At 37.3% G+C, this 27,930-nt stretch overlaps 1 protein-coding gene across 1 annotated transcript in view; it reads right to left on the bottom strand.

Moving 5' to 3' along the window:
- LOC121866939 (WASH complex subunit 4-like) overlaps window positions 1–27,930 on the bottom strand; it is a 52,857-nt gene that overhangs the window by 22,952 nt on the left and 1,975 nt on the right. Inside the window, exons 2-13 of the mRNA XM_042366690.1 lie at window positions 26,046–26,185; window positions 25,179–25,344; window positions 24,757–24,950; window positions 23,480–23,704; window positions 22,970–23,071; window positions 17,272–17,415; window positions 11,860–12,045; window positions 10,028–10,126; window positions 9,403–9,636; window positions 8,515–8,670; window positions 7,872–8,045; window positions 1,333–1,452 (exon numbers count right to left, since the gene is read on the bottom strand). Coding sequence (XP_042222624.1) covers window positions 1,333–1,452; window positions 7,872–8,045; window positions 8,515–8,670; window positions 9,403–9,636; window positions 10,028–10,126; window positions 11,860–12,045; window positions 17,272–17,415; window positions 22,970–23,071; window positions 23,480–23,704; window positions 24,757–24,950; window positions 25,179–25,344; window positions 26,046–26,185 — 1,940 coding nt within the window. The remainder of the gene's footprint in view (window positions 1–1,332; window positions 1,453–7,871; window positions 8,046–8,514; window positions 8,671–9,402; window positions 9,637–10,027; window positions 10,127–11,859; window positions 12,046–17,271; window positions 17,416–22,969; window positions 23,072–23,479; window positions 23,705–24,756; window positions 24,951–25,178; window positions 25,345–26,045; window positions 26,186–27,930) is intronic.

The following is a 27,930-nucleotide window of genomic DNA, read 5'->3' as shown; positions in this document are numbered from 1 at the left end:
CTGTACCTCATGAAGATTTGGAACCCCATATTACAGTAAGTCCTCACTTAATGTCGTGGTTACGTTCTTGAAAAACACAACGTTAACGGAAACTATAACAGAATAAATTTTCCCCATAAGAAATAGATAAAATACGCTAGTTATGTTCCCCAGCCTCCCTTTGCCCCATAAAATACATTACATATACATAATTTCAATGGAATTTTTATAGAAAATAGTATACTGTATATTATACATCCCAAAAGATAAATAAGCTAAATCATTTTGTATTGTACTCAGTGATGGGCAGAGGTGGTGCGAGTGTGTGGTGAGTAGTGGAGGGGAGGGTGGCGAGTCATTGAGACCTCCATTTTCATAGCAAGGCTTATGGTCTAGCATTGCTTCTTCACAACACAAGCATCACTAGCACTTAATGGGCGCTTTCAAGTAATTTCGAATGGTTGCAGTACAGAATTTAGAGCAAAAACACTTAAACATGCATGTACTCTGTGGAAGCCTAACAAAGACTGGGGACGCTGTGATGCTCCGCGAGAGAGCGTAGCGCGGCAATATGAGAGAGGGCGATGTTTCATACAAAGTAGTCCGTGACGACGTTATAACGAATCGGGCGTGACGTTGTCGGAATCATGGGTATCTAAAGAGTAGCGACGTTATAACGAAACAATGTTGTCGGGGGCAACGTTAAACGAGGACTTACTGTACTTCATCTCATGATTAAATACCCTAATACTAAGCTATCCTATCCTTACCTAACCTCTCTCAGGTAATGTTAGTGGTGAAATATATTGTGGTTCCTAATCTTCATGAGATCCCAAAATGCTATTCAAAATTATTTTTTAGATCACATCTTATCATTATGCAGGAGAGAGATTGTTGGATACTACTTTTGTTTTTGGTCATTCTGATCCACAAACTGTGGAAGCAATTTTGAGTAGATTGGTATTTAAAATTTTGTACCTCCAATCATACAGCATGGAAGGTTGATGCTAAGTTTTTATACAGTGTGTTTTTACTTTTTTTTAAGAAAATAAAGAAAAGGCAAGTTATAATACCCTTAAATTATTTGTTTTGAGTTATTTTACCCAAGACACTCATATTTTTTACAGTTAAAAGAAGAGCGTATGCCATGGACTTTCTGGATACACATGACTAATGTGTAATACTGTATAAGTAATATATTGATAAGAAACAGACCAGATGTAAGTTGAGAGAAAGTACAGTACATGTAACTATATAATCAACAATACTAGAATCTATCATTATGATTCACACAAAAGTTTGTTTCTAAAGGAAAAAGTTGCCATAAAACATACAAACTCCGAAGTAACTTACACACTCCTTGATGTGTAAATAGACCTCGTCCTTGAACTGGCTTAACAGTTGGTCTGCAGAATCAAGATGACAACATTTCTCTAGCTGGATGGCACAATCTTGTACTGCTGCCAGCATAAACTGAATTGATAGAGGGACAATTTAGTCATTCTGTACAGTGTTGTCTTAATATACAATGAATAGAAATACTAACTACAGTAAAGTGATTATTAATGATTATTACGTAGCACAGGCAGTCCCTTGGTTTTGAACGAGTTCCATTCCAGGGAATGTTCTTAAATTGAAAATGTACATACCGTATGTCGAAACACATGCTATGTGCATACCATACTTACAAGTACAGAACAATGTTTAAAAATCCCACTATCAAAGACTAAGTCCTTACATACTGTATATCTAAAAAATTACTTAATTTAAGAGAAAAGAAGAATTAGAATGACAAAATACAGTAATGAAAGTAAAAAAAAAGTCAACAGGTACATAAAATACTGTAAACTTTAAGTTTAACCTCGTTCGTATCGGCTGATGTTCGTAAGTCGGACGTTCGTAAACCAGGGACTGCCTCTATTGGATTAGGGTGTGTAATACTCTCTGGCACATAGGAAAGTCACATACCATTATAAAGTACAGTAAAACCTTGATAACTTGGCACATATGGGGCTGTAGCCCTACCGAATCATCCCAAATTCTGATTCATCGAGGCACTTCCGACCCCCTTACAAAAATACAACAATAATTTTTTTTTTGCCCATAAGTAACACTTACTGGCACTCCAGGCATTGAAGCATTGTAGTAGGTGAGAGGAATGGTAGGTGACACAGAGGCATGATAGGTAACGCAGGGGAATGGTAGTTCACGCAGGTGATGGAGGGGAAACACTACATAAACAGTAAACAATTTGGCACTTATGTATACTTCTGTAATTTGGTCACTTATACAAAATAAAAAATAATAATTTTCTCTACGTATAATTCAAGTCTGAACACTGTATGTAAATAAACATATACAGGTACTCCTTGACTTACGACCTACTCGACTTGCGACCACCCGGACATACGACCGCCGCAGTTGTACCAAAAAAAATCTAATTTCATACGTATTTTCTAGTAACAAAATGTTTCCATCCCGTACGACAGCATGGCGTGGGCTGGGCCACCTCGTCATGTACAGTGTCCACGTCGTAGCCCGCTCAGTTGGTGTTCGGCCGTCGTTGTTGTTAGTGATCGCGCTGTGTACTGAAATTTTTTTTTTTTAATTCCCTTTAAAATGGCTGGCAAGTGTAAAAGTGAGAGTTCTTGTGGTGCTGAGAAGAAAAAGAGACAGTCAATTTCTTTTGAGATGAAAATGAAAATAATAATGCAATATGAAAATGGAAAAACAGTAGCAACCACTTCACGCGACCTTGGCTTCTCTCACTCGACGATATCAACAATTTTGAAGGACAAGGAACGAATTCGTGAAGTAATGAAAAGATCAGCACCTATAAACGGAACAATAATAACGAAAAATAGACAAGGTCCTCTTCATGAGATGGAGAAATTACTTGTGATGTGGATGGAAGATCAGCTGCAAAAGCGTGTACCCTTAAGCCTTCTAACCATACAGGCTAGGGCAAGAAGCCTTTTCGAAAGCCTGAAAGAGCAGGCAGGAGATGAGTGCGACCAAAACTTCACAGCAAGTCATGGGAGGTTCCAAAGATTTAAGAAACATAACAATTTGCACAGTGTAAAGGTGAAAGGGGAGGCAGCAAGTGCTGATGTTGGTGCTGCCGAAGCTTTTAAGGAGGAGCTAGATCGTGTCATCGTGGAGGGAGATTATTTGTCAGAGCAAATATTTAATGTGGATGAAACTGGCTTATTCTGTAAGCGCATGCCAGAAGGGACATACATCCACAAAGAGGCGAAAACCATGCCGGGATTCAAGGCATTCAAGGACCGAATCACACTTCTGTTGGGGGGGAATGTAGCTGGTTTCAAGGTAAAACCCTTCATGATATACCATTCAGAGAACCCAAGGGCTTTTAAAAATGTCAGCAAGCACACACTGCCAGTGTTTTATCATAGTAATAAGAAAGCATGGCTGACCCTAGCACTGTTTGAAGATTGGTTCCTGTGTTGTTTCATTCCACGAGCCAAGGAGTATTGTCTGCAACAAGGGGATGTGTTCAAGATTTTATTAATTTTAGATAATGCTCCTGGACACCCACCACACCTGGACGACCTGCACCCTGATGTTAAGGTAGTCTACCTTCCACCTAACACTACCTCTATCATCCAACCCATGGATCAAGGTGCTGTTGCTGATTTTAAAGCGTATTATTTACCTACGACCTTCGCTCAGGCTGTTGCTGCTACTGAAGGTGAGAAAACGCTCAGAGAGTTTTGGAAGGACTACATTATGAAATGTATAAAGAACATAGCTGCAGCATGGGATGAGGTTACAGGTCAGTGCATGAATGGAATTTGGAGGAAGGTCCTGAAAAGATGTGTGAACAGTTTCAAAGGATTTAATGAAGATGAAGCAATTTCTGAGATTAGTAACAAGATAGTGGGGTTGGGTAAACTGCTGGAGTTAGAAAATGATAATGAAGATGTTGAGCAGTTGATTGAAAGTGTAGCAGAAGAGCTAAGTAACGAGGATCTTATTGAACTGGATGCACAGAAAATTGCAGAGGAAGAAGAAAGACAAAATGTAGAAGAACCTGCACCACCCAAAAAATTTTCAGTGAAACAAATGGCAGAGGCATTTGGTACTACAGTGGTCCCTCGGTTAACGAATGGTTCGATCAACGAAATTTCGGTTAACGAATTACCTTCCATAAGGATCTTCAATTCGGTTAACAAACAAAACTTCAATTAACGAAATCCTTACAAACAACACATTTTGTTGTGAGCATCAGCTGATGATGGGCTAGTCTGCCAATTCAGTAATCTGTTCTATGTTTACAATCGTTTCCAGTGGAGTAAATATCTAGATGTGCTCTTCAATATTTTTGCATTTTTTGTATTAAAATTATGTCATTTTAAAATTTAGTTAACATATTGATAATATAGTGTATGCAGTACAGGGAACTAGTTTTTTGTGCGCCCATCAGCCGCTTGACTCAGCCACCAGGCGTCAGTTTGGCTTTGTTGACAGTGGAGTGAACATCTATTTTGTTAGTGTCTTGAATATTTTTGCATTTTTACATTTAAATTATTGGTCATTCTGAAATTTAATTAACATATTGATAATATAAAGCGCAGTGTTGATTTAAATAAAATAATCTTGAATTACACCTAGTGAACTTAAAATTTTATTGGTGAAATGACGGCATCAAGCATGGGTCCCCTGAAAGACGATTTCTCCTCCATCCCCACTTCCTTCTCTTCTCCCTTCTCCTCCACCCCCACTTCTAATTCTCATCATCATCAACCAGGAACCTTCTACATACACACCTCAAAGTAAGTGTACTTTACTGCATTTTTTTTACTTTGTATATACTTTTCTGTGAGCTGGAACCAATTACCCAATATCCCTTTGAAACAATGGATTCGGTTAACAAAATTTTAACTTAACGAATGACTCTGTGGAACGAATTGTGTTCGTTAACCGAGGGACCACTGTAATAATAAGGGGACGCAAATGTTTGACGAAATGGATCAAAATGTTGAGTGTTTTTCAAAAGTTGACAGATTGATCCAAGATGCACTTGCTTGCAACAGGGAGATTTACAATGAAAAGAAAAGGCAAACTGTGTAGTCTAAATTGGACATATATTTTAAGAAATCCCCCACTGCAGTCTCCTCACGCCCCACCAGTGCTGCCTCTTCACTCCCTAAAGATGATCCAATACCTTCAACAAGCAAGTATGTTAGCCTGTCTGAAGAAAGCAAAACTGATGACCCACCCAGCCCTGTCTCCTCCTCTGCTTCATCCAATTAATGTAGTCTCCATATTTAATAAAAAAATTATTGGGGCCCCGTGAGCATTCAGCTGACTACATTAAAGATAAGTGCACAGTAATACTTTATTAATTTTCATTATTGATTACTTTTACTGTACTGTATTTCATTTTAGATTTTCTATGTATTATTTTTGCCTTTTCGATTTACGACCAATTCAACTTACGACCTGGTCGTCAGTCCCTAACCCCGTTGTAAATCGGGGACTGACTGTATCTTGTATCACTAAGGATATTATAGTCCATCCTAGTAAAGCCATTTTCCTTATTACAGAGCAAAAGAGTACAAATTATAATGCTCAAAGGTGGCTTAGAAATAGAAATAAAGAAAATATAATATAAAACTATAAAATAAGAAAAATGAAGTGTGTGTGTGTGTGGGGGGGGGGGGAGGATATGTGAAGGCAGTGATTTGTACTGCCTGAATGATTCACCCACCTCCTTCCCTCTCATGTGACGTCATGGTAGACACACATACACACACGTCTCGGTCAGCTGGTTAACTGCCTGGCTGAACTGTGATGTTACTCAGATAACACTGGGCTGCATTTGAAAAAAAATTCATGAGGTGCCGGGTTTCTTAGCTGATTCTTTATGTATTTTGCGTGCTGATTCCAAAAATGCCATTCATTTTGCCCAATCAGGTCAGATTTTTATGCTATGGGAATTAGGAAAAAATCAAAATTCTTAAATATGATGTCAAAATTTTTATGCAAAATATATCATAAGAAATGTAACCACAACACATAGGACCAAAATATGTCAACTACATAGATGCCTTTACAGTTAGACATGCATAAATGGCTGTCGCAGAGAATTTCTTTGGTGGTTGGTGTCTGGGGCGTCCCGTTTCAGACACCAACAGTAGTCGGCGAGCATGTTGATATCCCAGCGACCCTGGTACCGCTCCTCCATTACACGGATATCTTGATGGAAGCGTTCTCCTTGTTCCTCACTCACATCACCACAGTTCTCTGGAAAGTAGTCCAAGTGGGAGCTGAGGAAGTGCATCTTGATGGACATGCGTGCACCAAGAACTTTGTAGCTCAGAAGTAGGTCCTCAACAACTCGTTCATACTCTGGACTTCTGTAGTTGCCAAGAAAATTGGAGACAATAGACTTAAAGGCATGCCAGGCTTTCTTCTCATTTACATCCATGCTGCAATCAAACTTGGGATCTTTGAAAAGCTCTCTGATCTGAGGGCCATCAAAAATTCCTGCATTCAGCTTTGCCTCACTGACTTTTGGAAATTTTTCTTTCAGAAAATTGAAAGCCTGGCTTTTTTTGTCCAGTGCCTTTACAAAGTTTTTGAACAGACCGAGCTTGATGTGCAGTGGCAGAAGAAGAATGTTCTGCGGATTCACCAGAGCATGGGCAACAACATTGTGAGAACCTGGAGTAAGTCCACTTCTTGCAGGCCAGTCACATTGCATGTAGTGCTGCTTGTCTGCTCGACTATCCCACAGACAGAGGAAACATGCCATGTACCACCAGATGAAAAAGAAATTTAATTGTGAAAAAATATATGTAAAAAAACACGGACATATACTCTTTTCCTTTGCGTCACGGCGGACATTTAAATGGCCGGCGAGCACGTGGGTGTATTTAAATGCATCGTAAGGGCATTAAAACTGACCGAAATCTTTTCTGTGAGGCTTGCCAATGTCTCGGATGATTTTTTTAATGAACGAATATGAGGACCCCATTTTGAGCGAAAAATGCCAATATTTTACCTGAATCTCCGCTTAAAATGCTATAGCACAAAATTCTGACCTGATTGAGCAAAATGGATAACATTTTTGAGATCAGCATGCAAAATACACCCAGAAAAGCTTAATAATACACAAACCTCAAAAACTATGCAGGGCAGTGTAATGGTTTGAGTGTGGAAGGAGCTATCTTTTCTACATAAAAAATGGGCTGTTTTATTTTATATACTATGCTATGTATCAATTTTATTTTTTATCATAGCATTTTTTTTAAAGTGGTTATAGCGCTACTGGTGTCAAAGACGTGGATAAACAACTTCAGTTGTTTTTGGAATGTTGGACTAAATTTGAATTTTTACCAAATGGACAAAGTTGGGATACCTGGAAGATTCAGATAATTGAAATTAAGATAAAATGAATTGCACTGTAAATTAAATAAAGTTTACCACATTGGATTTACCGTAATAGAGGAGACGTTCTGCATACAGTGGCTGGCCCAACATGAATGGAGGAGGTTGTTGGGTGTTAATGGGTTAGTACTGCCCCAGATAGTTTGTGGTAAAATGTATAGTAGCTTATACCCAAATTATTGGGGTGCTGCAGCACCCTCCCTTCCCATGTCCATGTACAGGGTGGAGTGAGCCAGCACACACCGGACCACAACAATAGCAAAAACCAGACTGACCAAGCATGGAGCGTGGCGAGTGTTACCCATGCAGCCAAAAATGCTAAGATTTTCCAAGATAATTTTATATAACTCGGCATTTCCTAAGTTATTTTATAATAAATTTTGAGACCATATATGTGCCGAATTATATGAAATTCCGAGATATCAAATGCCGAGTTATCAAGGGTTTACTGTAATATACAGGAAGGGGGAACTCACATGAATATGATGAACATGGTCAAAACTTTGAAAGTATTGATTCAGATATGCTGGAAAGATTACACGGTGATGGTAGAGGATTGAGCAGTTGGTGGCTTCCTTCACACGGGACTGAACTTCACAGGCCAGGTCTAAGCGACGCAGAAGTACTAGAAGTGATGAGACATCTTCTTCCTGAATAAAAAAATTATCATTTAGAGGGATTTTCTCCACAAAAATGCTTTTATATTCTAAGTGATAGTCTTACCATTCTAAAAGAATCATTAATATGCCTTCCTCTTACTGTCAAACCTTACAATAAATCAGCCATCAAGTACACTACTCTACAGTAGATTCTGAACTCTCTGAATCTTGTCCTGTAATATTTATTTTTTGTTAAATTCCTTTTACCTATCTTGTGTGATTTGCATTCTCATTAAACTGTTTTACCATAATACTGACTTGTGGAATCTTTTATATAGTAGTTTTTTAAATAGAATTATTGCACAAATGAAAAACTCTCCAAATGTCTCAGAAGTTAAAGAATATGCTGATTATTTACCAGACATCATCTAAACCTTCCCATGGTAGAATCCAGAGTACAGTAATTAAATTTACCAGTTTACCCTTATATTATTGTACTAGAGGATACAGCTTATCTTACCCTTAATGCTCTAGCCTGATTAGCAAGTGATAGAGCCACACGTATGACCAGCCGCCGTTCCTTTGTCCCAGATCCTGACAGCATCTGCTCAACCAAAGCAAGTGCCATTAAGATGTCCAACCGACGGCCATCTAAACGTGCACTGGATACTCTTGTCTGTAAAGGTACATAATGTAAATTATGGTTTCTTATACTTTGAAAGCATTAAGTAATATACAACAATATTTATAGAGGAAATCCAAAAATGACAGACTTGGAACTATGAAGATGTATGACATCATGTAACTGTTACATGATGCTTCAATAACTAACACCAGAGGATCTATAAAATAAAAAGTATAGATTACTGTACTTTGCTCCTTTATGTTACTCAAATAAAATGCAAATACATGTACTGTATTGTACTTGTAATGGGCCCCTGTCTCATCAACAGAACATATTGTATAAATGGGTCAATACATCTGATATTATATTCAGATTCACCACCCTGTAACTTTCCACTGTCGTTGAGTAAGACATGAGTTGTACACGTGAGAGGGCAACTCTCCCAGGAGGGAGAGACCCATCGTCAGCATATTTGTAAGCCCGCACAGCGAGGCCCTTACTCCTTAGTCGCTCACAGAAAGTTATACCGTAAGGACGTGACCTAACGTTTATAATACATAAACGCTGTCCCTTTCTCATTCACTCCTATACAGTGGAACTTACGGTCGATCTACACTCAGGAATTATATATACAATCCTTTTATAATTAAACAAGGAACTGCCGTTTGGGTTTCGTTACTTAAACCCAAATAATAAATATATGTGAACAGCCTGGTTAATTGCACAAGTAGCCGATTCATACTCCTAACACACAGGTTTCACCACACAGTTCATTATGCTGACCTTTGCAGCAGAAACAATAGAGAGCACTTGGCATGTAAGATATTGCATAACGTGAGGCAGTGAGTCTGCCAGGAGGGAACTGTGACGATGATATGTGTTCTCTATGGCCTTCAGAGATTCCATGAGACGACAGACACTTAAGGCACATGCCTTTCCCATGGGACGACCAAGGATAGTGTGTAGATTGAGTACAGTCTCAATACTGTATTTGATTGTGTGTGCCAAGATCATCCCCTGGAAAAAAAAAATGAAAATTAGTTAGTCATTCAACATATAAAACCTTCTTCAACTTGTTATTACCAGTACAGTATCAAGGCCGATCATGTAATTCTTCCAGGTAACTTTGGTAAGAGTAAACTCGTCAATAATGATCAATGTACCAAAATATTTCCGTCTGGTGAACTATCTCTATATCATAAAAATATATTAAATCCTCATTATTTATTGCAAAATTACCCATTTTGCACAATATGTTACAAACAAGACAAAAGAGGATCTGATTCTTACAGTTTTTAATCCTTATCATTGTTTAAGGGTTAAAGAATTGCTTTCTATTAAGAAGGTAAAAGTTATACAAATTATATACAGTAGTACAGTACTTTTCAAATTTATATGATTCACATACCTGTAATAACAGAAAAGATCGCTGACTCAGGTCTTGATTTTTCATTTGACTTGAATGTTTCTTTGATGCAGCATCCAAGTTCACAGACCAACCACACACCTTTATGTAATCACTAAATTAAATACTGTACTGATACTGTATTTTCAGAAACAATAAATTACAGTACAGTACACACATACACACTGTAACTATTCATAAATATACAATACAGGTAAACCTCAAGATACGATATCCCGAGAAGCAACATTCTGCTTTAATGATGGTCATAAATTAAAACTATCTCGCTATATACAGTACAATCAAAATATCTCGCTTTAATGATATCCATCGAATAGCCATCGATATCCATTGGTTGGATATTTTTATCTGTAGTGCAAACTATGGGTTGTATATATTCAAATTAATTGCTATCTTACAAGGATTCCAGCAATGCAAATTATATTATTCTACGTCAAGTCAGCGACATTTTATAAGGAAAAGTTTTTTAACCCTATGCATGACACATCTCTACCTTCAATTGTAAGCCTACCTATGCAGCATCACAAAGCCAACTCGTGCACTACAGCCCTGTGTTTGGTCCTTTGTTGATAGTTAACCCACGATTATTGGCCAGCATTGTACATTATACTTATTTATCATCGGTGTTTTTTCTTATACGTATAGAGAGAGGACAGCACTAACATTTAGATTGAACTGTTTTATGGTGATTATGAAGTGATATTTTCTGTGTGTTTGAGACTGTAAGGTGTACGACTGTTGTTATGAAAATGTGAGCAGTGTCAGCCACTTTCATTGTTTTTGTTATCATCATCATTTACTCTGTTTTTATGAAAAGTACTTTTGCTGTTTTTGTAACTGTGAAGTGAGCAGCATAACTTTGAAAATGTCTGGGAAGGACGAGACATCCCAGACAACCGTGTTTCTGAGGTGAAGCTTGACAATGTTAAGCAGCATGAAACTCCCCAGAAGCTGTGACGTCTCCACTCCACCTACAAGAGTCCCCTTAGCCTTGAAGGGGACACGTGATGATGACCAGGCTTATTCTTCAGGATGTGTTTTGTCTGTGATACATGTGTCTTTGGGGACTGGCTGGGAACGTATCTCATTGAATCCCATGTTATAATGCTCCAATATCTACAATAATTCACCTAGCGATGGGTTTTCAGGAACCTAACCCCATTGTATCTCGAGGTTTAACTGTATTCACATACCTAACTGCCTACCAACATATGTACAGTGAGGGACTGAAGTATTTTCCCAGCTTAGGCAGAAATATAATGAAACCTGGTGATCATTCTGGAAGCATTACTGACACTTCATTCTCCTACTGTACATATCTATATAATTTATCCATGACTCTTACTCTATTTCCACCTAAACAGAGTGGAAGATGGCTACCAAATCAAACATTAAATAGTGTACTGTATAATTTTTATTTTTCAATCCACTTATCTAATTTTGTGTTGAATGAAACATTGAAAAACCCATTAAACAAATCAATAACAAAATATCATAATTCATGACTTTTAAACCAATGTGTTGATGGACATGCAAAATATACCTGATAGTATCACTAGCTACAATGTCACAATTCAACAATACAACACCAAACCCAAAATATTGTAAATAAAACAAGACCAAAAGGCAGAAAACATTCATCAGATTGAAAGACACAGAGTCATTGGAAAGATAAACAATGTCACCAGCATAAGTAGAAGGGTATAAAATAGGAATGCAACATATCAGTAAATTTTAAAAGCTAATACAGTACAGTATAGTGTAGGATAAGTTACAAAGAATAACATTACACAAATAGATGATTCAATAATTACCTGTAAGTTTACAGTTTGAGCCTCCTTGGCAATACTTTGACTCTTTTGTGCCAAGTGGTTGGTCCTGTAACTGAGCAGTGCATCCTGAGTTTTACGGTCAAAAAGTTGGCTCAGAGTAGGAGCTACTGTTGGAATATATTGTTCCCCGAGCCATACAACTGAGCCCACCAATGTAATACATGGGATCTGCAATAACACAGAGATATCAACAATATATTATACAGTAAAAAGTTTTAAAAAATTATCCGGGAATGGCATCTTCATCCAATCAGAGTACATCACTTGGGGAGGATTGTCTTTGTAGATTTTTACAAAACATATTTTCCGCAAAAATTGATGATTACAAAAAAGTAAATGAAGAATTTCTCCATCATCTGAAAGTTACTGACCTACCCAGGAACATATTAATATATCATTCAAATATCTATTTCCTCTTCTGCTTCAAACTGCTAATTCATTATATATCCATCCTAATCTGGATTTTCTTAAATGAAGCACAAGCACAGTATAGGTTTGAATCAGCTGACCTTTTTAAAAAATTTCTGCTTTATGTAAGGTGACCAAAAACATGAGCAAATACATATGAAGACATCTGCCTTATATATGTTGTTATTCATTCTTATTACTACAGTACAGATGACATGTTCTGCTGTGGGTATCACCTTTCACAACAGGACCCTAAATCTGGGTTACCCTTGAGTAGGCTGTTCCTTACCCAAAAATCAGTTGAAAACAAGCTCATTCCATTCGGTCACACACCCTACTGCTTCCTGTACATCTATGCCCCTTAATTTTTATCACTTGTATACAGGTATCAGTATTCATACAAGTAACTTACAAATCACTTCCTCATACAGTATACAGTACATAATTATATTTCCCACAACTGATTTATTCTTTTCCTAGTTCTTATGATATTACTTGGCTCAATTACTTTATAAATGTCCTGTTATAACCTTCTATTTAACAACCTTCATCAGTAATAATGATAATACAATGTACAGTATAGGGGTCCCCAGGTAACGAACGGGATCCGTTTCTGAGGACGTTCGTAAGTTGGATATGTATGTAAGTCAGAACACATGCTATATGCATACCATACTTAGAAAACAATGTTTAAAATTCCACTACAGTGGTCCCTCGGTTAACGAACGCCTCGGTTAACGAATTACCTTCCATAAGAATCTTCATTTCGGTTAGCGAACAAAAATTCGGTTAACGAAATTCTTATGAAAAAGTTTTGGCATGCTTTGGCTTGCTCACCAGCTGGAAGATTAGTCCGCCAATACAGGGGCTCCCCGACTTACGATGGGGTTAGGGACCCAAATCCAGGTCGTAAGTCCGACATGGTCGTAAGTTCGACATAGATAAAAAAATAAATAAATAAAATAAATAAAAATAAAAATCTACAATGAAATACAGTACACTAAACGTAATAAATAATGAGGAATGGATACAGTACAGTAAAAGTAATAAAGAATGAGGAATGGATACAGTGTGACTGAGCACTTACCTAATGTAGTCAGCTGAATGCACACAGGGCCCCCATAATTTTCTATTTACAGGATACATGGAGACTATATTAATTGGAAGAAGCAGAAGAGGAGACAGGGCTGGGTGGGTCATCAATGTCGCTTTCTTCAGACAGGTTTATGTACTGTGGAAACTTGCTGGTTGAAGGTATTGGATCATCTTGAGGGAGTGAAGAGGCAGCACTGGTGGGGCGTGAGGAGACAGCACTGGGGGACTTCTTGAAATAGATGTCCAATTTAGACTGCACAGTTTGCTTTTTCTTTTCATTATAAATTTCTCTGTAGCAAGCAAGTGCATCTTGGACCATTCTGTCAACTTTGGCATAACGCTCATAATTCTGATCCATGCCATCAAACATTTGCATTCCTTTATTAATTGTAGCAAATGCCTCTGCCATATGTTTCACTGAAAACTTTTTGGGGGTGCAGGTTCTTCTTCTACATTTTGTCTCTCTTCTTCCTCTGCAATTTTCTGTGCATCTAGTTCAATAAGATCCTCGTTACTGAGCTCTTCTGCTACACTTTTAACCAACTGTCCAACATCTTCATTATCAATTTCTAACTCCAGCTGTTTACCTAACTCCACTATCTTGTTACTAATATCCGCAATAACTTCATTTTCATTAAATCCTTTGAAACTGTGCACATATCTTTTCAGGATTTTCTTCCATATTCCATTCATGCAATGTTTTGTAACCTGATCCCATGCTGCACTAATGTTCTTTATACATGACAAAATGTTGTACTCCTTCCAAAACTGTTTGAGCGTTTTCTCACCTTCAGTAGCAGCAACAGCCTGAGCGAAGGTCGTGCATAAATAATACGCTTTAAAGGCAGCAATAGCACCTTGATCCATGGGCTGGATGATAGAGGTAGTGTTAGGTGGAATGTACACTACCTTAACATCAGGGTGCATGTCGTCCAGGTGTGGTGGGTGTCCCGGAGCATTATCCAAAATCAGTAAAATCTTGAATGGAATCTGTTGTTGCAGACAATACTCCTTGGCTCGTGGAATGAAACAAGTCATGAACCAATCCTCAAACAGTACTAGGGTCATCCAGGCTCTCTTATTACTGCGATAAAACACTGGCAGTATGTGCTTGCTGACATGTTTAAAAGCCCTGGGGTTCTCTGAATGATAGATCATGAAGGGCTTTAGCTTGAAATCAGCAACATTCTCCCCCAACAGAAGTGTAATTCTGTCCTTGAATGCCTTGAATCCGGGCATTGTTTTCGCCACTTTGTGGATGTATGTCCGCTCAGGCATGCGCTTCCACAATAATCCAGTCTCATCCACATTGAATATTTGCTCAGGCAAATAATTCCCTTCCACAATCACATCATCTAACTCCTCCTTAAAAGCTTTGGCAGCACCAAAATCGGCACTAGCTGCCTCTCCACTCACCTTAACATTGTGTAGACTGGAGCATTTTTTAAATCTATCAAACCACCCATGACTTCCTGTAAAGGTTTGATCACATTCATCTCCTGCCTGCTCCTTCAGGCTTTGGAACAGGCTTCTTGCTTTAGCCTGTATGGTTAGAAGGCTTTGGGGTACACGCTTCTGTATCTGGTCTTCTATCCATATCACCAAAAAATTTTCCATATCGTCAATAGGACCTTGTCTTCTCTTTGATATTATAGTTCCCTTTATAGGTGTTGTTCCTTTCACTACTTCACGAATACATTCCTTGTCCTTCAGAATAGTGGATATAGTCGAGTGTGAGAAACCTAGGTCACTTGAGATTGTTGCTACAGTTTTTCCATTCTCATGCTGTGTTATTATCTTCATTTTCATCTCAAAAGTAATTGCCTGTCTCCTATTCTTTGGAACACCACCAGCACTCTCACTTTTACGCTTTCCAGTCATTATAAAGTCAATTAAATACGATAATAACGAAAGTTCACAGCGCGATCAGTATAGGATACGATAGCCAAACACAAACAAAGCGCTCCACTGAGTGAGTGTACCCACGAGGAGACCCGAGAGGCGCCACCCACTCGCCCCGGACGGAAACGTTTCGGTATAGAAAATGCGCGCGTCATTTGAAAATATTTTTGGTCACGACTGCCGAGGTCGTATGTCCCGACGGACGTACGGTCAAAGCAGGTCGTAAGTACCAATGGACGTAAGTCCATGTGGTAGTAAGTCGGGGTCTAGCTGTACAGAAATCGGTTCTTGGGCTTACATTCGTTAAAATTGGAGTAAATATCAAGAAGGTTGTACTATTCAATAATTGTCCAAGTTTTATATTAAAATTTTTAGCCATTTTAATACTTATTTAACATAATTGCAGTAGAGGGAACTAGTTTTTGGTGCCCCCATCAGCCACTTCACTCACCCACCAAAGCCTCAGTTTGTGTCTCTGTTCAGTGGAGGAAACATCTTGCTTGTGGGTCTCTCGAACACAGAGTACAGTAGAAGTCCAAAAATCCGGATGCCAGAAATCCGGACCACCTGAGAATCCGGACTTTTTGAAAACTCAAACTTTTTAAATTTGGCGGGCTTTTGTGTGTGTGCGCATGCGTGAGCGCCACAGCTGCACAGCGACAACAAGCGACCACGCGGTCGCCATTTTAAAACGAGCAAGCAAACTGTGACAATGTTTTTAATATTGTGTCCTACTCTTTCCATTTACCATATACTGTATAGCATACGTACAAGCCCATAATAATGGCTCCTAAAGTAGATAAACTTCGTTGTGTGAAGCAAAAGAAGAACACGTTGAAATTGAGTGACAAACTTGAAATAATTAAGAAACCAGAACGTGGTGTGAGCAATACTGATCTAATGGAAACATACGACATCAGAAAGTCTACAATTAACGATATAAAAAAGGCAAAGAATAAAATTCCAGAATTCACAGCCTCGTCTGAGTATTTGCTAATGAATAGACTATCAAAATTTACCTGTTCATCTCTTCTTTATTCCTCCTTAAATTTGAATTTAAAAGTACTGCCTGAGAATCCGGAAAATCCAAAAATCCGGACCGACCCAATCCCCGAGCAGTCCGGATTTTTGGACTTCTACTGAATTTTTACGTTTTTACATTACAATTATTGGTCATTCTGAAATTTATTTAACATATTGACAATATATAAAGCAGTGCAGTGTTGATTTAAAGAAAATAATCTTGAATTACACCTGGTGAACTTAAAATTTTATGGGTGAAATGACGGCAACAAGCATGGGGTGATTTCTCTTCCACCCCCACTTCCTTCTCTTCTCCCTTCTCCTCCGCCCACACTTCTAATTCCCATCATCATCATCATCAGCCAGGAGCCTTCTACATACACACCTCAAAGAAAGTGTACTTTACTGCATTTTTTTTTTACTTTGTATGTAATTTTCGGTGAGCTGGAACCAATTACCCAAAATCCCATTTTTACAATGGTTTCGGTTAACGAAATTTTCGGTAAGCGAACGACCTTCTGAAACGAATTGTGTTCGTTAACCGAGGGACCACTGTATTTCATAGCTTAAGTCCTAATATACATCTAAAATCACTTAATTTAAGACAAAAGAAGAAATAGGATGACAAAATACAGTAAATGAAAGAAAAAAATAAGTCAATGGGTAAATAAAATACTGTAAATTTTAAGTTTAACCTCGTTCGTATAAGTGGGCGTTCGTAAATCGGGGACCTCCTGTAGTTACACAAAAATAAAAAATTATTGAAGCCACATTCTCAAAACACAGTAAACATCTAATTTTTTACCTCAAGTATAAAACCTTGCATAAATTTTAGCTTCATGTACAGTTATACAGTAGAATAACTAATAATAAACAAAGGCTTGCATTGAGTAGGTACATTAGATAGATACATTTTCTCGCTGCCTCTTCTTTCACTCTCACATGCATATCATTTGTAAGGTTTACCTTCTTGAAGATGCTAATTAGCGTTCTGGCAAGCTTCTTTTCCTGTGAGTTGAATATCACCTGGTGAAGAATACCCAGGGCAGTTACCCCAACAACTTGAGGCTGATAGTCACACCACCAGTCTTCACCACCACCTTGCTCCAGCTGCAATAACATTTCTTTACCTCAGTATACACTATACACCATACCTCATCCTATATACTTTGCAAGTACGGTAACCCTTTCTTTACTGCTCAGTCAAGCTAATATTCACTCCCAGTCAATCTTACTTTTTGCACTGTCACTTCGTATGTTGAAATGCCCTGTAGTTTGAGCTTCTCCCCACCTAGTTATTATATATCATATTTGTATCACCTTTGTTACTTGTATATTATTTGTAAATCAAAAGACCCATTCCCAAATTATGTAACTGTATATTTTCAGCCTTCCGGCTGCCATGCTCTTTCAATAAATCGTTAATTATTATTATTACAGTATTATTATTATTATTATGGATGATGGCAGCAGTATATATTCAACAGACATATTAGAAAATGTGGTAAGGAAAGCTGCTATTCTCTTTCTGTCAAGAGTTTACAAAATAAAATAAAAAATCTAGGGAGAACATCGTAATATGCATGTAGAGAAATGTTCTAATCACATTACTTGCTGTCCATCTCCTTTACAGGCATCAAACAATTCAAAGCTAAAGTTAAAATAAACTAAAAATACTTGGCCAATGAAGCCACAGCAAGAGAAGAGTGATTTTCACTATTACTGTACAGTACAGTACTAATAATAGAATGTTGTACTGTATTGATGGAGTAATTCATCAGCTTCGGTTAATTTAGGTGCAATGTAAAGTTTGTTACATTCAACCACCAAGTTACTGAATGCTCTAGGTACACTCGCTCCAAAGAAGTATCATCAAGGTGGGGTCTGACGAATTTCCAAATGAACACTGCGACTCCTGTTGTTTCGGTAGGGATGTCAAAATCCTTTATTCGTTAGGTCATATTGTCTCACACAAAAGCGTTTCGTTTAAGATACTTTTTGGAGCGAGTGTACATTGTTTGCATATATGTACTGTCTAGGTATATTGTAAACTTGTATGGTTAATCAACTGCAAAATTATCTACGTGGTGGTCAGTCTCTTATCAAACAAATAATAAACAGACCAGGCTGATCACTCAGGTAAAGAGATAAGAAAACAGAAAACAGATAAATACAGTACACTCAATAAAGTACTGTACTCAACCGAACACAAGAGTAAGAAAAAAAAAAAGAAAAAATTATTTTATATATATATATATATATATATATATATATATATACAGTTAACCCTCACTTTACGCGGTCCCGCATTCCGCGTTTCCACGTTTACGCGGTGCCCTGCCGGAACCCAGGATGCTCACATTCCGCGGTGCGTGTACCCCTTTACGCGGAGAGCGGTTGGCGAGCTGCGCCATTTTTGGATCCAAACCTCCAGCCATCCGCCATGTTGTGTAAGCTGCGCAAACATGGTGCGCACAAGGTCGCCCAGTCATCAAAACATTACCAGTTCTTCACCCGCCACCCACCACAGCCGGCCCAAGTCAGTGATAGTGATAATTATGGTGAGGATATGGACTTATATGGACTTTGGGGAGTTTGACAAAGAGGCCCTGCAAGCCTCTGTGGTGGATAGTGATACAATTGATACAAGTGACACAGGTGAGGGCCAATAATCTGCCCTCTGCCTCGGAACCAACCGCCCATCCCCGTGTGCCCAGCCATTTTTTCTACTAATGTAAGTGTTAAAAACCTAATATTATTGATATTTCTCTTAGTGACTATACAACATGGTTGATATATGTTATACAAAAGTTGTAAAAAGTGTTGGGGATCGGCGGACTCCATTTCATTCCCCATATTTGGCTATCACATTACGGGACCCTCAGTTACATTAAGTGGTTATATATATATATATATATATATATATATATATATCTTCACCCTCCCAGCTTTTCCTACTGTCATGAAGGTCAAAGGACATACCAGATACGTCCTTCTGATGCGAGGCTTAGTGTAAGAGGATGTACCAGGTAAGTACCTCTGATTCAAGGGTTTAACCCCTAAGTCCTGGGCTAGGGTGCTTAGGGCATTTTTGGAAAAATCAACTTTTCCAAAAATAATTTTTAACCCTTTTAAATGGTAAAATAATCAAAAAGAAGTAAGAAAGACTATATATTGACCTTCTAGAAACTTACCCGGGGCAGCAGTGGCGAGGAAGATAAGGGGACGTTGTTGTTTTGACGGCTAGCACTCGTGGTCACTATGCGCTTAGCAGCCATTTTTTGCTTGCCTTTGTGTTCGGGATGGCCAGCAATGCATATATTTACTGATCATAATACTTATTTCCTATAAATAATTCATTTTGAATATTACCTTGATACAACATGATAAATTGGACAAACAGTCTCTGTGGATTGCCTTGAGGAGAATATTCTGTACATTGCAGGAATTGAAGTACATTCAAATCGCGCGCCATTCAACTCGCGCGCGGCACCGAACACGGGACACCGCCCGCTCCCGCAACCTCACACACACACGCATAGCTCTCCCTTACTCAGTCAGTCTCGCTGTAACCACGCTTGTGTTGACATCAGCATTGTAGTTGCAAAAATATTACATTTCCGTGAATGTATTATATCAAGCACAGTATGAATAAAATATCACTAATATAAGAGTATTTTAACCGAAAACTACTAAAAAAATGAGTAACATATCTTGAACATCGGAAGATTAGGTAAAGTCTTTTGTTTTCATGTAGTTTATCCTAATTTACATTGAAATGCATTACGTTTCAGCAAAACTACTATTTATTTCTGAGAATATGGAAATGTAATATTTTGCTGAAATGACCTACGTATTACAGTGGAAAGTGACGAAAGCAATGACTCGCTTTCTTTCGTTCAAAAGATGTTACCGTAATCGCTTTTCGAATGGTTTTCAGTTAAAAAACTGTTGTATTACAATAATATTCTATCCTAATTCACTTGTGATGCAACAGTTTTTTTAACTGAAAACCATTCGAAAAGAGATTACGGTAACATCTTTTGAACGAAAGAAAGCGAAAGTCATTGTTTTCGTCACTTTCCACTGTAATACGTACGTCATTTCAGCAAAAATATTACATTTCCGTGAATGTAGTATATCAAGCACAGTATGAATATAATATCATTGTAATATAACAGTATTTTAACCGAAAACTATTAAAAAAAGAGTAACATCTCTTGAACATTGGAAGGTTAGGTAAAGTCTTTTGTTTTCGTCATGTATTTTATCCTACTTTACATTGAAATACATCACGTTTCAGCAAAACTACTATTTATTTCTGAGAATATATTCATTCAGGCACAGTTTAGGTAAAATATACATGTGCTGTAACATTTTTTTAATTGAAAAAAATTCGAAAAACACGTACCCTCTAGCCCTGTTCAAGGAGAAGACTGGGAGGAGCTGTTTGGTGCTTAAGACGATGACAAGGAAAATGATTTTGATGGATTTTAATGAAAATATTCAGAAAGACCCTGGCATTGTCAAGGAAAGTGGCTGCTGAAGGCTTCCAGGACATGGCAGAGAACGAGATTAGGGAGCTAATTGAAGAGCACGACACTGAGCTGACCGAGGAGGATCTACAGGAGTTAGTAGACTCAGGCAAGGAAGAGGAAGCGAAAGGGAAAGAGAATGAGGAAGAGGAAGAGCACCAAGAAATAACGTTGGAGAAGTTGGGGGAGATGACCAGGAATATTGAGGCACTGAAAAACCTGGCCTATAGTATGGACCCCTCCATGGTGCGTGCCCTGAAATTCATGCGAGGGATGGATGACGTTTTCGCTCCATACAAAAACATCATGGAAGAAATGAATGAAAGAGACGACAACTCCCCATCACCATGTTCTTTGATCACCGAAGGAGAGATTTAACACCATCAATCACTGGCGGCAGTGAGGAAGCAGCTGAATTCACCATCGCCCCCACTTCACCACCCGTTATGGAATTGAGTGACGATGAGCCCGATGACCCCCGTCCTGTCGCCGAGGATAGGAACTGTACAGTAAAGTGAAATTTTTATCTCTTTTTTTTTATTAGCTTTTCTTGCCATGTTTATTGTTTGTAAAAATGCACAGCACAGTACAGTTCAGTACTGTACATAGGAAGTGGAGGTGCAGTTATTCACAAAACATTTGTGTTTGTTGTCGGCAGTAGTGACGGTGAGGAGGTGGAGGAGGCGCAGGAGGGAGCGGAGGGAGCGAGTTGGGAGGAGTGGTGACCTTGGACGCGGGAGCAGGGACGAGATGCCAGCCAGTACATTACGGGTGTATTAATTGTTTTTATAGCTATTTTTGCATTTTAATATTAAATACTGTACATTACGTTTCAACAAAACTACCATTTATTTCTGAGAACATGGAAATGTAATATTTTTGCTGAAATGATGTACGTATTACAGTGGAAAGTGGGATAAAATTGTGACGAAAGCAATGACTTTCTCTTTCTTTCGTTCAAAAGATGTTACCGAAATCGCTTTTCGAATGGTTTTCAGTTGTGGGATTATAAGGCTAATGATAGGATAGAATATTATTGTAATACAGTACGAGTACAACAGTTTTTTAACTGAAAACCATTCGAAAAGCGATTACGGTAAAATCTTTTGAATAACGAAAGAAAGCGAAAGTCATTGTTTTTGTCATGATTTTATCCCACTTTCCACTGTAATATGTTCATCATTCCAGCAAAAATATTACATTTCTATATTTATTTCTCAGAATACGTATATTCATTCAGTCACAGTTAAGGTAAAATATACTTGTGATGTAATATTTTAATGAAAATACGGTATCGTAGTTTTCTTTTGTTTCAAATTTAATTAACAAAGATTGATGTTTCAAATGTAATGAACAAAAAATTTTTGTCCAGTATCTATAAATAAACTTTAATAAATGAATACTTTATGTTTTACATCGTCCTGTGTTACCATACCATGGATTTGGCTACTTTGGGCATGCTATGATGACGCAAGAGATCTGCCCTGGCAACTGTACCGACGCTCACAGCTGGTGGTGCGTTGGTGCATCATTTCCATTGTTTACTGGTAGTTACTGGTAAATATTTTTCAACCTAACGAAACTATTACCCTTTTAGAGGTCGACCCCCAATTTTTTGCCAAATAATTTGGTCTTAAAAACTCGAACTACACACAGGTATATACGGTAAATAAGGACATGGGAGCCAGGTTTTTTTTGGGGGGGGGGGGCGGGCAGCACATATACGCGGATTTTTAACATCCACAGCTATCTCTGCTGTTACGTAACCCCAGCGTATGTTAAGGGCCGACTGTACTTACATTCAGGAAGCTTCCCTGTGGCCGAGCGTGTAGCGTGACAGGCAAACACTGTAGTCACGCTGGAACGTAATAACCCGCGCTGAGCATTCAAACAATGCCATGAAAAGGCGAGTGTTCCGGAACATCAACCGGGGCGCCCTAGATGGACGTTGCGGAATGTCAACCGGGGCGTAGGGGTTAAGCCTATTTTTCCATAAGTAGTGACTCTACTGGATCCCTTCATTCTATACAGCATCAAACTTTTGGCTTCAACTTCAGGCTGGTACCCTATCAGATCATTCTTGTGTGTGAGCATAATACTGTACCTTATCTGTAACAATGTAGACTCACCTGACCACACCATCCCAGTATCACATTCATCATCTCTTCTCGTAATGTTCCATTCCTAGTCACAGTGAGTCCGTCACAGTCGTATGGCTGTCGCACCACAGACTGAGGAAACGACACAAATTATGCTTATGAACAATAAGGAAAACGCTTTGTACAAAAATTCTTAGGATTTTATGAAGAAAAATAATTTACAAATTTTATAAAAGAAATGTGTTTCATATACTGCATTCAGCCTGATTTTCATATTGGTTGACAAAAAAGCAATAACACTGTAATGCTACTTTATGTAAACATCATAACATCTAATCTCAATATTTTGCATAATCTGAAAACTTAAAAAAAACATACAGTACATCTTCCTAATACTGTATATACAATATATTCTAAGATTCAAACATATCAATATGTATCGCACAATACAGTACTGCAATACAAAAATCACATTTCCTTTACATAAAGTACATGATCGGGTCTCAAGCATCCGTAACCGGTCACACATATATTTCTTACCAAAAACATTGATCCTTGCATCACAAGATTCTCTACATCACTCAGCATCTTCTCAAGGGGCTGTAAACTGTTTTTATCGTGACCAAACCTCTGTTGATCTGACCCAGCAGAGCGCACCAGACGACGATAAGCTCCCCAGTGTTCATGTAAGAGTGAGTTTCCTATTACAACTTCATCCAGGGTGATAAGAGTACCCAGGAGGATACCCAGATGCTCATACATGACCTGTAAGTAAAAAATAACATGAATAGTCTTTAATAATAAGTTGTGTCTAACACTCTACATAATGAGTTTGGATGAATTTTAAGTTTTTTGTCAGAGGAAGATTTAAAAAATAATAATTCTGTAATAATAATAATACAAGTGGTAATGTGCATATCTTTCCCCGTTATGTCATGGGTTTGAGTCCTGGCTCAGACACCAAACACTGCAGGTTTCCTCCTACACTAACATTGAAGAATAAGGTTTATAACAAAGTACAATAATAAAGAACAGAACAACTGACAAAATAGTTAGTAAGCCGATAAGGGGTGAAATAATAAATCAAAGTGTGAAGATGGGCATTCTTGCATCATATTAGTTTCTATGGATAGAACTTGTAAGTAAATGATAAGTTCTGATATTGGAGTTCAGTATTTCATCAGCTCTTTCCTGTTGCCTTTTATATATATGTCTTACAGTACCGTATATTCCCTATTATTCATCCCTTCTTTCTCGTTTTTATACACCTTCATCCACCCCAAACTTAAGCGAAAAAGGAATAATGTTAAAGAAGAGATGACATGAGTACATTAATTAAAAGAGGAGTTGGAGATGTTCTGTGAGCACAAACCTGCATTAAGGAGTGTTTTCCTTTTGTTTACAGTATAAGTGAACCTAAAACTTCTCCAGTAGAATATGAGAAATTAACAAGTTAAATATTGTTAGAAGATTTATTATTGCTACTCCCGTGGTAGTATTTCTATTGGCTGCAAAAGCCTCCCACTCTGCTACCACAATAAAACTTACTTTTTTTTTATCAGTATTTATGTAAATTCTGGGTTTAATACTTGGCTGGATTAGAGGAGTTTAATCCTTTCCTATACATGAATACTTGGCTTACTTTCATACTCAGCAATAAAATAAGTTGTGTACACAATCAGGTGGAATAGTATCCTGCCAAGGATGAGAGGTAACCCTTAAATTGCTAAACAGGGAATAATGGAATTAGTAACTCCTGGATAGCACAGCAGGAAAAGGCTTGACAGGGTGAGTGAAATAATGATCACATTACCAACCTGAAAGTGAACATCAGTCACATCAATAAATCCATTTGCTTTTTTTTCTGAAGAATATAATGATGTCATCTGATGTATTACATTCCGAGAAACTTTTTGGACACGTCGCACATAACACGAAACTTGATGGAGAGTTGGAAGAATACGTGATAATGATATTTGGGATTCTCCTGTTGTCTCTCCTTCTTCTCCAACTGTAAATGGACAACTCCTGAATCATCAAGCAATACCTATTGTGGGGCCTTGTAACTATAATTCATAAAAACATTAAGGGTCTCATTCAGTCAGCTACTTAAAATAAAAAATTAGCAGCTAATCCTGGAATCTCATGCTCAAGAATTCTTGATTTATAGTTTAAAGACATAATGATGGAAGAAAAAATCTTTCACAAAAAAAGTGAGCAATGCTGTACAAGTGCTTACCTCCATTGCCATATAACACAAGAGGTGGATAGAGTTGTTGACGCGCCTCATCCACTAACTCGGTTGCTTCTAAGCATAAAGCACTGAGAGCTAGCACTACTTTATTCACTAACTTGTTGTTGGACTGAATAAGTTGAACTAATGATGGTTGTTCAAAAGGTGCCATCTGAAAAGCATACACATAATTTTAAATGTGAAGATCCCTAAATAAAATTATTTTTCCATTAAGATAAATTCTTTAAATATGGTAAAGTACTGATATGAAATACAGTAAACCCTCGATAACTCGGCATTTGATAACTTGGAATTTCATACAACTTGGCATGGATATTGTCTTGGAATGTGTTATACTAGTATAACTCGGGAAATGCCGAGATATATAAAATTACCTGGGAAAATCTTAGCCATATCTGGCCACCTGCATCACCTACCATGCCTCTGTGTCACCTACTATGATGCTTCATTCTTCACCTGCAGTTCTGTTAAGTTTTACATTTTTACATTTAGTAATTACATGTACACATATATGGGTCGATATTTTTTTTATTTTTGTAGGAAGGGGGAAGTGCCTCAATAATTTGGAATTTGGGATAACTCGGCAAGGCCAGAGCCCCATACCCCATATGTGCCGAGTTATCGAGGGTTTACTGTATACAGTACTGTATAATACAGTGGAAATCGTTTTAACAATTATAACATAATATTTATATATTTTTTTTAATTTACAGTACAATACTGTATATGTATCAGTATTCTCTCTCTATAGAATGTCTAACTGCAAAAGGTATAAAACATAAGGTACATATACTTGGCCATGTTCATGTCAAGATAATACCTCAATTGCATATGCAAGACAAAGGCTCTCACCTTAAGCCTGACTGGATCAAGTACAGGATCCCACGGTGGCAGTGGGTGGGGCCCCAGAGCCTCGATAATCTCTTCCAACTGGTCTCCATGTTGCTCTACAATACTACTGTATCTTCGAAGTTCAAGTTCAGCCACAGTCTCTGTCAAATTTCTTTGCTTTAACAAGTGCTCATTATTTACCATACAAAACTGTTTAAAAATGTTATATTACAGGTACAGGTAGTTCTGCTATAACGCGATAATTGTGTTCTTGTAAAATATCGTGTTATAGAAAATCGCGTAATAGAAATAACAGGGCTTATGGAGAAAATAGGGTTAGGTGCAGATTACTCGAAATCGAAAAAATTTAGTAGTTAGCCTAACACAAAGGATAGCACAGTCTAAATAAATGATACATTCATATCTAATAATGAAATCATACAGTAAATGTAACACTTTACCTTGAAAAAATATGAATATAACTTGATGGGGGAGAAGGGTGATTTTGAGGTTGATAAAATCGAGCTTCTCTTCAAGTGTTATATCCTTTCTTTTACGATCATCACCGGGAATTCTATCACCAGAACGCTTCTTGGAGATATTCTTCTTTACCATATTCACAGTTAATACCACAAAATTGGAGAAATAGTAAGCAAAAATCGCGTTATAGCAAACAAGCGTTCGCGTTATACAAATATCGTTCCTTATTCAAAAATCGCGTTAGAGCAAATTCGCGTCATCAAAACACGCGTTATAGCAGAACTCACTGTATACTGTATTCTAAATATCTTTAATTGTTTTAGAAGTCATTTATTAACACTAATTACTCGAAATTTTAGATTGTGAACCCAGATCCTCAATCAGCATGTAAAGTAGTACAGTGCTGTACCTTTGTATGAAATTTTAACAGAATCCATGGTATGACCCCAAGTACCGAAATGCAACATAATGGGTAAGGCGTATTTTTTACGTCAAACGACATTCTCTTGGAATGTGAAAACTAACTTGTCTACCTGTATATAGTAAAGACAGTCTATATTTTTAAGAATATATATATATGAAGGTGATTTAAAACTCAGACACAGCGTAATTTTGTTTTTAAGTACTGTACTATGTATGTATGTATGTATATATATATATATATATATATATATATATATATATATATATATATATATATATATATATATATATATATATATATATATATATATATATACAGGTAGTTCTGCTATAACGCGATAATTGTGTTCTTGTAAAATATCGTGTTATAGAAAATCGCGTAATAGAAATAACAGGGCTTATGGAGAAAATAGGGTTAGGTGCAGATTACTCGAAATCGAAAAAATTTAGTAGTTAGCCTAACACAAAGGATAGCACAGTCTAAATAAATGTTACATTCATATCTAATAATGAAATCATACAGTAAATTTAACACTTTACCTTGAAAAAATATGAATGTAACTTGATGGGGGAGAAGGGTGATTTTGAGGTTGATAACATCAAGCTTCTCTTCAAGTGTTATATCCTTTCTTTTACGATAATCACCGGGAATTCTATCATCAGAATGCTTTTTGGAGATATTCTTCTTTACCATATTCACAGTTAATACCACAAAATTGGAGAAATAGTAAGCAAAAATCGCGTTATAGCAAACAAGCGATCGCGTTATACAAATATTGTTCCGAATTCATAAATCGCGTTAGAGCAAATTCGCGTTATCAAAACACGCGTTATAGCAGAACTCACTGTATATATATATATATATATATATATATATATATATATATATATATATATATATATATATATATATATATATATATATATATATATATATATATATATATATATATATATATATATATATATATATATATATATATATATATATAAATAAATCACT

The sequence above is a fragment of the Homarus americanus genome, unplaced genomic scaffold (assembly GCF_018991925.1).
Source record: "Homarus americanus isolate GMGI-L3 unplaced genomic scaffold, GMGI_Hamer_2.0 scaffold14393, whole genome shotgun sequence".
In the NCBI taxonomy this organism is placed as follows: domain Eukaryota; kingdom Metazoa; phylum Arthropoda; class Malacostraca; order Decapoda; family Nephropidae; genus Homarus; species Homarus americanus.
This window is presented reverse-complemented; position numbering and strand designations above follow the sequence as displayed.